The sequence below is a fragment of the Daucus carota genome, chromosome 7 (genome assembly GCF_001625215.2).
Source record: "Daucus carota subsp. sativus chromosome 7, DH1 v3.0, whole genome shotgun sequence".
Lineage (NCBI taxonomy): Eukaryota > Viridiplantae > Streptophyta > Magnoliopsida > Apiales > Apiaceae > Daucus > Daucus carota.
This window is the reverse complement of record NC_030387.2, coordinates 35,742,346-35,755,011: the sequence shown is the minus strand read 5'-3', so window position 1 is coordinate 35,755,011 and position 12,666 is coordinate 35,742,346. Positions and strand designations below refer to the sequence as shown.

Below are 12,666 nucleotides of genomic sequence, written 5' to 3'. Positions count from 1 at the left end.
GAAAACGGACATGTAAATTGAAACGGAGGGAGTAATAAATCTAAAACAACTTAGGTTTGTTTAGTGTGTGCCAATGTACACATGCTAAGCACTAACATTTATAAAATTGGAGGGTTTTGATTGGTGTGGTTGTTGTAAATGCAGAGAGTCTACCATTATTAAAAAGAATAAGAGCATCTCCAACTATTGAAAGCCCTTAGCTAAAATGTGAGTTGGCAAACTAAAAATAAAAAATTTAGCCAACCTCTCAAAAAATTCATACTCCAACCGCACCTAGCTGTTTTCTATAATTTTAGCCAACCTCTTATGGATGACTAAATTTGTCGAACCTCTACAGATCTGTAAGAAGTCTGTAGGAAAGACTGCACATCATTTATTACCATATTGAACTGATATATTATATTTTAACAATCTAAAATATTAATAACATACTCCCTTTGGTCTTTATTATAAGTCACCATGACTTTTTGCACACACTTCTAGGTGCTTTGACCACACACTTAAAATTATTTTTTAAAAATTTTTCTTGTTCTGAATTAAAATATATATCAAATATTTTAATTCAGAAAAAAAAATTAAAAAAATAATTTTAAGTGGGTGGTCAAAAGACCTAGAATTATGTGCAAAAAGTCTTGGTGCCTTATAATAAGGACCAGAGAGAGTACTATTTTTAAATTATAGCCAACCATTATAGTCAATACCATCGAAACAAAATGTCCTACAGGTTTAACAAATTTTATATAATGTCTTCTGGGTCCAATTTAGCCAACGCCGTTGGAGATGCTCTAAGCCAATAAAAATCATCCAAATTCATAAATTTTGATGCTTAATGTGTGCCAAGGGCACACCAAAAAAAACCGATAAAACAAAACAGAAGGAGAATTTAACAATGACTTCAGACAGTGTTGTAAAAGTACTGAAACTACAGTTCCAAGGCTTGCTCCTTTATTGGGGCAAGTGATCACCATGGCCAAGAAACAACAACATTTTCATCAACTCAGCATCTGAATCTTAAACTTTTCTTGCACGCGGAAACAGGAGTGTAAATTTTAAGGTAATGGGTGGGTTGTCGATAAACCCGTAGTTAAACGGGTGAAAATCTTAACCTGAATTCGACTTCAGTGGCAGAATAATTCAAAAAGGGTTTTTCCACTGTGTTTCCATGGACACATGCTAATTGCTAAGCACTCAATTCCACAAGTTTGACTATTTTAATTGGTTGTTATTTATTAATAATGGCAAACCCCGCATATACAACCACACCGATCAATATATACCAAACTTATAAAAGTTGATGCTTAGCATGTCCTTATGGGCACACACCGGACAAAAAATAAGTTCACAAGATAAGTTTACAATATATGTAGTTTCATAAGTATATGTCAATATATGTAGTTTCACACATGTCAATTTATACATTTATCATCTTGTGATATATCAATAAAACTACATATATTGAAACCAAAAACCTTAAAAGCAACATTTAATTAGCAACAAAAAACAAGTAGCTTCATCAAATGCTGATTAATGATTACCTTCATTTGCCAGCATTAATTACAAACCCAAGCTCAGTTCAAACAAAATATAATGCTAATCACAACACTTGACGTTCTGGAAACTGGATGAACTCAAATTTGAGAAAAACCAACATTTCTTAAAAACATAACAGAGAGCATTACATATACTTTCCACCTCTTTATAGTCTAGCTATACAGCAAATATCCGTCTGCTTGGAGCCACTCCCAGCTAGAAATCACGATCAATACCTAGACCGGCTTCTTGTCCTGCAACCATCAGAGCTCCACTCAGATTGTCCCTTCAGTCAGAAGTAAAGGTTGCATCGTTGAGCCAAAACATATGCTTACCGAGGTGACCTGGAACGAGACAGGGAACGGGAGTAGGAGGGTGAACGAGATGGTGAGCGAGAGCGTGAATAATGTCTTCTTCGTGAACTCTTGCCCCTGCTTGGGCTTCGGCTGCGACGGTGCCTTCTGTAATAAGGCCACAAGCTTGTCATCATATACACACACACACACACACACACAGACTAATACGAAGAAGGGATCAACTTTATGGATTTTTCAACCATCTGAGTGGGGTATCTTATAACTTTATTCAACCAGAAGAATTAACCACAAATCAGCTACTTTAGAGTTTTAGATAGAAGTCCCAATAAGTTCTTTTAACACGCATTTGTCTAACATATGTGCTATGCAGTGTTGCCTGTGTATTGTGCAAGAGTAGGTAATTTGAAAGGAGCATTTTTGACCATGAGGGACTAAGCGACAGAATATAGGCAAAGCAAATCGAACTTTAAACTAAACCACCACACTATGGAGACAGATAAGTTTGTACAATTAATGAAAATTCGGTATGTTGCTAAGCTCATTCCATATGCAGACGAGGCAGGAAGGATCAGAACCGGGTGGTTGAAAACAATATTTCGGATCATGAGGGTATGACTGTGTATGGCTGGTTTGGCCAAATTGAGAGGGCCAAACCATTAATCAAACCAACCGAATTAATTAATTTCGTTCGGTTGACCGAATTAATTCAAGTGAAAACCATTAATGCTCCTCCGACAAAATCAAAGATGGAGTTAGTTGTTAATATGTACAAATTCTTAGAAATTCTAAAATCATATATACGGCGAATTACATCCTTGTATATAATTGGAGTAACGCAGTTAATGTGGTATGGTATTGGTACAGACCTGGCCAGTCACTGTGTGGTAGGAAAATGAATAACTAAAGTTTACTAAATACAAGGGGAAACTACAATTTACTAAAAATAAAATTACATTTTAAATTAAACTGACATCAAATATAGTTTCCACCTTGAAATCAAGAAGACCAAATTATAAAAAAATAATTATGTATAATTAAACATATAAAATGATTATAATTAAGTAAAAAATAACCCGTGCATTGTATAGGTCCAATACTAGTTCAATATAAAAAGCATTCATATAGACTAATCAAAGAGTGCCTGGACCAGACTTGATAACATGGAAACTGAAAAATGAAAGGCTGGATGCATTTGTTAATAGTCTGTAAGCATGTACATCAGTACAATAGCTATTCTAATGAGACTAGATCTTATAATTTATGTGCCCCGGACATATTCAAATTTAGTACATTTTAAATCCTGGTTCAATTTGGTTTTATGGGTCGGCTCAGAAGTAAAACCCAAAAACAAACCAAGAATAAAAGTAAAACCCAAAAACAAACCAAGAATAATGCTTTTCAATATTTTAAACCATTACCAAACCGAACCATCAATTTGCCAAAAAAAACAGATTGGTCAGTTTCGGTTGGTTCGGAAAATTTTTTCTCACCCCTACATGAAGGACAGGTGACAGAATACAATCCAACCAAATCGAAACTCTTTTACTTCAGCCATCAACTTTCAACTAATCTACCACTATGAAATAGATAAATTTGTAAGATTCAGGGAAAGCTGATTTATTGCTATGCTCATTCTTTATAAGACAAAAGAGGCATTTCCGGGATGGAAAACAAATATTGTTCAGTTAGTCCTATGGAATGCAATTGTCCACAAATGAACAAATGAAGAGAATGCTAAATTTTTTTTTAAAAAAAAAAAAAGGAGAAGAAGAAAAGATGCAACATCAGCAGATTGACTTCAATTTACCTTGGAGGAGAACGACTATAACTTCTGCTCCGGCTCCGACGCCTATACCGACTCAAGCGGTTAGTTTCAGCAAGTTTCTCAAGCCGTTGACGATCTTGTTCACGTTTCTTAGCCATTTCAACAGCAGTGTCCTTCTTAACTACAAAACCAATTACCGATCAGTTAAGTCTCAAAACATGACTAGAGACTCTTTAGTCTGTAATAATGAAAAAATTGATCAAGTCAGATGTTCCGCGTCACATACTCTGTTTGTTCAGTTGTTTGCTCATAATCCGTTTCAGTCGCTCTTGTGGCGTTTCTTTTTTCTCAGCTGGCTGCTTAGAAAGGCTCCCACTACCTGTTGCTTTACTTAATTTTGCCAATGCTGATGATGTGCTGCTAATTTGGATGAACAAACATTGCTTAGTGTAATATAACTAAAAGATCATCATGAGAGTAAAGCATGTAGGCTACATAATTAACCACAGGCCCACAATCCCTATCATACCTTGCTGGTGGTTTTGGCAATTTAGAATTCTTTTCCTTATCAAGTGATACACCAGATGCAGGATCAACATGAAGGGCCTCAAGTATGTGACCAGATGATGGCCTGCAGAAAAGGGGAAGCATTAGAGATGCCCATTTAACGCTTCTCGGATGCATTCACATATAGTCCATTTCAGGGAGAAAATTAAACTTCAGACAAAGAAGTTTTCTTCTATCTTCCTCTCTGCTTATGCTGACAAAACCCTAACACTGATCTAATTTTAAACCACAAAAGTTTGCCTCAGCTAACAAAATGGGTGTGATAAGCAGCAGCAGAGTAATGACTGTCCAATCTATCTTTTGCAAGAATAAAAGGTCAAGTGCTCCGACCGGTTTAAAGAGCCAGCTTCAGACCGAGGAGATGGTGGTGGTGAGTAGCCCACTATCTTTGGCTCAGCACCCTCTCCAGCTCCACCAAATTCAGTAATGTATTCTATTTTTGGAGCTCTTGACTTGCTTCGAGGAACATCATCTGAATGAGCACCGCGAGCATGACGCCTAGAACGTGATGGGGAATATGACCTTGACCTTGATCTAACAGAGGCAATAAAGAAAGTGAGTAGAGTGAACATTGTAGCAAGTAAAATTAAAGAAGTACAACAAGCATGCCTTCTAGAACGGGGATAAGCTTCATAAGTTGGACTTCGTCTGGATTCCCTGGAATGTGGAAACCATGTCGATCAAGAATCATTAAGATGTCAAAGAATATCCAGTCCATATACATATTTTCAAGCTAATAAAAACAAGCAAGATGATAAGGAATATACCGATAGGGGTCATGATGAAGCACTCTACTTCCAACACCCCTAGCAACTTCTCTTTCCCTCTCCCTTTCTATCTGAGATGCCTTTCTCCTGTCTTTGCGACTCAACTTCTTCTGCAAGTGAAAGATTATCCATAGTCGGACAAACCCAAGCTTACTTAGAATACATTAGCATCACTACATATGATTCTCTAAGAAGACATACCATTGCAGGATCTCCCTTGACTATTTCTTTTTGCCTTCTTTCTTCTTCTTTAGCCTTTTTATCCATGAATACAAGCCACCCATATCTCTTCACCCCAAAATCTTTTGCAATTAGATCCATTCCTTCATCATTGCTATCATCACTGTTAAAATCCTCGTCATCATCCTCATCCTCATCTTCGTCCTCGTCATTGTCATCTCCGTCTGAATACTGTGTTTCTTGTTTCCCCTCTCCGTCATAAGAAAAACCGACCTGAGAATAAGCACCCTTGTTTGCTGGTGGCTGAGCAGGTTGAGATCTACTGATTGGATAGAAAACAAACATATTTTAAGGAAGTATACAATGGAATGAGGTGGGTAAATTTAAACTTTGTTGTCAGCACCTCATGTCATAAATTAATCTACAAAGTGGAAAGGTGTAAGAAAAATAATTGGGTATACATCTAAACAATCTACTATTCGGTCAATTTTTCCAATTGATATTGTCAATGCTATTAGCCAAGGACTGAGCCAGGACCAACAGGTTGCGCTAAAAATTCCTAACACTTCATACATATATACATACATGTTACTGTCATACATATTAATTAGGAAAATTATAAACTATAAAATATGACAAATACACTTCCAGAGTTCCAGTACTATCTATGACTTATTTTTGGACACCGTCAATTCTATAAAAAGTTGGATATTTCATTTACAAATGTACATATTTGGAGGGGAATATATTGAATAAGTAAATAGATCACAATTAAATCAGAAAACTAACAAAATCATATTTAAAACAAGTTGCAATTATATAAAAAACTAACAATTAAATCGCCACCCCCTATCACAATCACTGTTTTCAACATAAGTTGCATCAAGTACCCAAATAGAAAAACCAGTAAAAGATATATATGATGTGAACCTGTCTAATCCAAATAATGCAACATTCTTTGCCTCCATTTCAAGATGAACATGTTGCAATCCATCTTCATCCGTAACTGCCAGGAAGGAAAAATGCACAGCTCGTAAAGCCAGAGTGTATATATATTCCTTTTCTTCCAGAAATTATAAAAATTTTGTGGGGCATTGTAATGGTTGCCATGTGAAGAACAGAATTAGACCCATTCTTTACAAATGTATTGAGCCAAATAGATTATATGAAGTAAAAAAGTACCGACATCCTCTACGTCGATGCTTAATTAAATCCCGATAACGCTCAAAATTAACGAACTCTTCAAGTTCTTCCTCTTCCTCTGTCTTATCAGGAACCCGGATTCGTCGCGAATCAGAATCTCTAATAAAATCCAGAAGCGCACGACCATCAAATCTGCCAAGGGTAAATCCAGGCAGTATTAACACTCCCACTTTCCCTCTACAAGTCGGACAAGATTAAAACTTATTCATCTTGGAAAAGTTACCTGTCAATCATGATGTCTTGTTTCCCATTCCAAGGGATCCTATTTTTAAAAACAAGATAGTGATGATTAACAAGCATGCAATACAAAATATTGATTGTATAGGTAAACGAATGGGCAACAGACGAAACATAAAAGTTATCCCTTACAAATTACTGTAATCAATATGCTTGTATACATCGTACAACACAGAAACCGTCATACAGCTACTCAAAAATCACACAACAAAGCTGAAGTCAAATTACAGCTCAAAAAATAACAAATTGCAATTAAATTTAATATAAACATATCAAACAAACTATCCGTGCGAAAATCACCGCCTTTCTAAATCAATCCTAATCCTAGTGCAAAAATATACAATTACAGATACACATATGCTACATTAACAATCAAAAGAACATTAGGTATAATATAATAACATTTAGGCCAGCAAAGAGATTATAGGAATTATAAATACTTATTAAAAAGATATTGAAAATTGGGGATTTTTTTAGATACATACAGGCCTTGCTGATCTTGAGTAGCTTGATAAAGACCGTCGTCACGGTACATACGGCAACGAGATCCGGAAACTTGAATGGATTGTTGCGGGTCGCCCCGACGCTTGGCGAGATAAACGGCGCGTCTCTGAGCTCGCTTACGAGCCGCATCCATCATGTCGTGGACCTTCCGCTCCGATCGACGAGCTTCGTGCCACATCTTTGATCAATTTTATTCGGTTCTTTTTGGGTTAATATGATTCTGATTGTTCGAGTTTGTGAAACCCTAATTATAGAACATCCACGTTCGTATCCCTTGGGCTTGAACTAAAATGTGATTTTCGCTTTCTACTCGAATATCTGAATAAAACCCGAGTCCATGTATTTTCTCAAAAATGCCCGAAAAATCTAGTTGAGAAGCCGCGCGTCGGCCTATAAAAATTATATTAATGATTTAATATTAATATTTGTAGAATAAAATAATTTTGTGGATGTCTACAAAAACTATATTAACGTTTCAAAATTAATATTTGTAGGATAAAATAAATTTTATATTATAAAAATCTTGATGTAATACCAATACTAATGTATAAAATTGCAAAATTGGACTATAATTCATGATGAAAAATTGAAAATAAAGTTATACACGTAATTAACAATTTAAAGCACGACGAAACTTAATTTTATTTGTATGTTTTTTTTTTTGAAAAGTAATCATGTTCTTACATTGTCAACTTCCGCCAATTTTTTTTGATTGATTGTGCACAAAAACATCTAAATTAAATCCGTGAGGTTGTAGTATTGAGAGGGAGGAGGTTGTGTTTAGATGATCTAAAACTTTACGATCTATAGGGGTATTTATAGGTGCAGAGAGACGTGTGTGCTACTCTTTCTCATAATTAAATAATCTGAAACAAAATCAGATTAAAACTTTAAAGCTACTATATTCCATAAATAATCTGAAACAAAATCAGATTCTGAAACTTGCTTCTAATATACCCAAAACTAAAAAGGTAGTTCTAACTTTTGATATTTTTCATCCAAAAATTCCAGAAAATTAGAAAAATAGAACGGAGCGATGTGAGAGGTGCCACCTACACGCACGTCGCTTCTCCATCATATTTTTCTGTATACAAAGTAAATCATATAAAAATTAATAACAAACATGTCCGATGAACAAAACAAATATTATAAAAGAATAACCAACACACATACATCACTAATAGTTATTTATTGGTATCATCCATCAATATCATGTCAAGACTATATTTCTTTCCCGTGTTTGAATTTGTCGGTATTGAGAGAGAGGAGCTTGTGTTGAGATGATCCAAAAGGACCAAAACCCTACAATCTATAGGCGTATTTATAGGTGCAGAGAGACTTGTGTGCTACTGATGTGTGATATTTATAACACACATTTTTCCCATATTTTAATTACTTTTGCATGAAACTGGATTTTATTTAATATATATTTTCATGTTTTCTTGTAGAAAATAAAGAATTATCATAATAGAAGGAATGGAGCAAAAAGTGCATTATTTGAAGTGATTTCTAGCAAAATTCGGATTTTGGGATTAATTGTGTTGTGTTCATTGTTTTGATCATAGCCGGAGTTCTGTAAGTCCGTTTTGGGCCCGTAAACAGCCGTTGGAAAGCTTGCGAGAAGACCTTTAATTCAAGTAAGGTTTCAGAATTTATTGACATTCCAATCAGCCCAGAATATGGCCAGAAGCAGAAAGTCCGAATTTTCTACTTTGAAGTCCTATTCTATTTGAGAAACTTATTTGTAGTATTTATTTTATTCAAAATATAGTATAGGTAAAATAGATCAGTTATTGTTTTGTTTTCTAATGGGCTTGGGAGTTACATGGGCCAAGAGACACAAAAACATCACAGGAGAGAAGTTACAAAAATGAGACAATAGACACAGGGAGGGAGATACAGAAAGAAGTTGCACGCAAGAGAGCAAGGAGGAAGAAAGCAATTGGAAGAGACAAATATAGAGTTTTTCTTCTCTTCTTTACCTTTCTTAATTGTAACATGGATTTGATGTCTTTATACTTGTGTTTAGTTCTTAGTAGTGTGATGTTGAACTAATTTCTCTTATAGGCCTTTAATGGATTCTATTGATTATATATAAGTTGTTTCTTCATTTCTCTATTCTTGTGGTCATATTGATTGCTTATGTTGATTTGTGCATATTGCTTCTCAAGGATTGATCACCTTTGAGATTGAACTAGTAACTTAAGAGGACTTGGGAGAGAAATCTTAAGTTTGGACTCAATCAACATAGCCTAAGATTAAATTTTTATATTGATTTGTGGTTGGGACAGGAATGTACCTAAGCACCTTGGGTAGTCGATTAAGGTGATGTTTAATGCTATTTATGAGTTTAAATTCTACATAGGGATATGGGGGTTAATTCATAAATAAGAGTCATTTGAGATTCGGAAGGTCCTTATGAATACTTGTTAGCCTTAGATTAGTAATTAGATTAGACCATGAGAATTGATGTATGATGAGATACTTGTTGATATCAAAAGATGAAGTTTTAGGCCTATCTTGTTAATCTTGTCATTGAAGTTGTGTTAGTTAGTTCTCTAGTGTTAATTATTTTAACTTTTTTTAGCCAATGTGTACTTTAACTTGAATTAGGAGAACAATGGTGTATGGTACTTAACAACTTATTTTTAGTCTCTGTGGGAACGAATAAATATACTACTTGTAACGATACGTGCACTTGCGTATAAGTTGTAAAATCGCTAACAAGTTTTTGGCGCCGCTGCCGGGGACTTTTTTGGCGCCGCTGCCGGGGACTAATTTTAAGTATTTATTTGTTAATATCATTACATTGTTAAGTATTTTAAGATCAAGTTATTTATTGTTCTTTTGTTGAAATTTTGTAGGAGTTCTACAGTGTATGCGTAGACTGCGCTCATCTTCACTTATTCCACTTGATTTGGAGATTGAGAAAACTGCAAAAGCAAACAGAAGAAAAGCTAAGGAATCTAGGAATCGCTCATCCACGATGGGTGATGATGCAAATGTTCCTCCCAGGCGTTTGCGGGTGAAGGATTATATTATGCCTTCTTTCGATGGCATTCATTCTAGTATTGCAAGGCCAGCTATTGCAGCAAATAATTTTCATGTTGATTCAGCAACAATGCAAGCTATTAGAGACAACAAATTTAATGGCCTTTCTGCTGAAGATCCTAATGCTCATTTGAGGAATTTTCTTGAGATTGTTGATAATTTCAAGGTCAATGGTGTTCCCGAGGAGACTATTAGATTGAGATTGTTTAGTCGCTCACTTGATGGAAGGGCTAGAGAATGGCTGGATTCTTTGCCAAATAATTCTATTACTACTTGGAATCAGCTTGTTGAGAAATTCTTAAACAAGTACTTTTCTCCTGCAAAGACCGAGCGCCTGATTAAGGAAATTCAGAATTTTCAACAGTTTGATATGGAGTCTTTGTATGAAGCTTATGAAAGATTCAAGGACCTTTTGCGAAAGTGCCCACATCATGGGTTATCTGATCAACAGAAGATCCGTACTTTCTATAATGGGTTGACAATACAATGTGCTACTCAAGTTGATGGTGCAGCTAGAGGTTCATTGACAAACCAATATCCCGAGGATGCTTTTGAGATATTGGAGGATATTACTTCAAATAATTGTAGAGCCTATGATCGTTCAAGTTCAAAGAAGGTAGCAGGTGTACATGAAGTTGATCCATTGACATCTTTTTCAGCACAAGTGGTGTCTCAATTTGAAGCTTTAAACAAAAAGCTTGAGTCTTTATCAGTGGATAGACAGCAGCCAGTTCAGTCGGCTCATCAAGTTCAGAATATTCATGTCTTTTGTGATATGTGTGGGGAAGGCCATCCGACTCAGCAATGTCCATTGATCTATCACGATGTGGCACAGTCTAGTTCCGTGAACTATGTGGGAAATTCAAGCAATCAGCAAAACAATCCTTTCTCCAATACCTACAATCCAGGTTGGAGAAATCATCCCAATTTTTCATGGAATAACAATGTTAGGCCAAATATGCCTTTCAAGCAGAATGTACCACCTGGTTTTCAACAGAATCCAAGGCCACAAGAGATGGAAAAGAAGCCTAACACTGAAGATCTTTTACTTCAATATATGCAGAAAACTGATGCTTTAATTCAGAGTCAAAGTGCATCCATGAGAGCTTTGGAGATGCAAGTGGGTCAACTGGCTAGTGCTATCAACAACCGACCTTCGGGTTCTTTGCCTAGCAACACGGAGCCAAATCCCAAAAATGACAAAAGAGAGCATTGTAAGGCAATTACTTTGAGGAGTGGAAAAGAAATTGAAGGAAACACAAAGAAAGTTGATAATGGTGGAGATCCTGAAAAAGTTTTGAATGAGGAACCTAGTGTACTCTCAAATCCGAAGGCTGATGCATCAACACCAAAGAAGCATGTATATCCTCCACCTCCATTTCCTCAACGTTTGCAGAAGCAGAAGCAAGATAAGCAATTTCAAAAATTTATGGATGTCTTCAAGAAATTATCAATCAACATTCCTTTTGCTGAAGCATTGGAGCAAATGCCAAGTTATGTCAAGTTCATGAAAGATATTCTGTCACGGAAAAGGAGATTGGAAGAATTTGAAACTGTGGCCTTAACTGAGGAGTGCAGTGCTATTTTGCAGAAAAAGCTACCACCAAAACTCAAAGATCCTGGAAGCTTTACTATTCCATGCACTATTGGAAATCAATATTTTGGAAAAGCTTTGTGTGATTTGGGGGCAAGTGTGAATTTGATGCCTTTGTCAATTTTTGTGAAGTTGGGTGTTGGTGAGGTAAAGCCTACATCAGTGCGGTTACAGTTGGCAGATAGATCTTTGGCATATCCAAGGGGTGTAGTTGAAGATGTTCTTGTCAAAGTTGATAAATTCATTTTTCCCGCGGATTTCATTGTTCTTGATATGGAAGAAGATGCTGACATTCCCTTACTTCTTGGTAGGCCATTTTTAGCTACAGGGAGAACTCTCATTGATGTTCAGAAGGGGGAGTTGACTATGCGAGTACAGGATGAACAGGTAACATTTAATGTTTTCTCAGCAATGAAATTTTCTAATGATGAGGAGAGTTGTTTTTCTGTGAGTACTTTCACAGGTGGAGATGATTTACCCTTAATGTTGGAGCAACATTCCACCGATCCTTTAGAATTGTCTTTACGAGAAGCGGGTGATGAAAGCAATGAAGAAATTGCTGAATGTGTGAAGGAACTAAATGCATTGCCTACATATCGAAGGCCTTTTCAGCAATTTGAGTCTTTTGAGATGCCGGTAAAGTCTAAAGCTTCTAAACCTTCCATTGAAGAACCTCCTGAATTGGAGCTCAAGCAACTACCAACACATCTCAAATATGCATTTCTTGGAGAGAATTCAACTTTGCCGGTGATTATATCTTCTACCTTGTCTGATGAACACGAAGGAAAATTACTTCGGGTCTTGAAGGAATACAAAAGAGCCATTGGATGGAAAATTGCTGATATTAGAGGTATAAGCCCTTCATTTTGTATGCATAAAATTTCAATGGAGGATGATCACAAGCCTAGCATTGAGCATCAAAGGAGGCTGAATCCTGTTATGAAGGAGGTA

At 36.0% G+C, this 12,666-nt stretch overlaps 1 protein-coding gene and 1 non-coding gene across 5 annotated transcripts; both read right to left on the bottom strand.

The window, feature by feature from the left end:
• Window positions 1-1,470: 1,470 nt before the first annotated feature.
• Window positions 1,471-7,384, bottom strand: LOC108196295 (uncharacterized). Of its 4 annotated transcripts, none has more exons than XM_064081326.1 (13): window positions 7,052-7,383; window positions 6,553-6,591; window positions 6,313-6,461; window positions 6,057-6,132; window positions 5,148-5,448; window positions 4,947-5,056; window positions 4,789-4,836; window positions 4,510-4,713; window positions 4,142-4,243; window positions 3,899-4,032; window positions 3,655-3,793; window positions 1,866-1,991; window positions 1,471-1,784 (listed from the first exon to the last, which is right to left on the bottom strand). In XM_064081326.1, the coding sequence occupies exons 1-13, from the start codon at window positions 7,246-7,248 to the stop codon at window positions 1,760-1,762; spliced, it is 1,650 nt and encodes a 549-aa protein (XP_063937396.1). In that variant the 5' UTR covers window positions 7,249-7,383; the 3' UTR covers window positions 1,471-1,759. The 4 variants fall into 4 exon arrangements, with proteins under 4 accessions (XP_063937396.1, XP_017219013.1, XP_063937394.1 ...); XM_017363524.2 differs by having other exon boundaries at window positions 3,899-4,029; window positions 5,148-5,445; window positions 7,052-7,381; XM_064081324.1 differs by having other exon boundaries at window positions 3,899-4,029; window positions 4,510-4,836; window positions 7,052-7,384.
• A 3,068-nt stretch (window positions 7,385-10,452) lies between these two features.
• On the bottom strand, window positions 10,453-10,559 carry LOC135148114 (small nucleolar RNA R71). The gene has a single exon (XR_010286007.1). It is a non-coding gene; the product is annotated as a small nucleolar RNA R71 (small nucleolar RNA).
• Window positions 10,560-12,666: the final 2,107 nt, after the last annotated feature.

Coding starts and splice junctions, on each gene's coding strand:
- LOC108196295 (XM_064081324.1), bottom strand. CDS start 7,248: ATGTGGCACGAAGCTCGTCGATCGGAGCGGAAGGTCCACGACATGATG. Junction 6,133..6,312: donor TAAGCATCGACGTAGAGGAT/GTCGGTACTTTT, acceptor CCTTCCTGGCAG/TTACGGATGAAGATGGATTG. Junction 1,992..3,654: donor TATAGTCGTTCTCCTCCAAG/GTAAATTGAAGT, acceptor GCCTTATTACAG/AAGGCACCGTCGCAGCCGAA.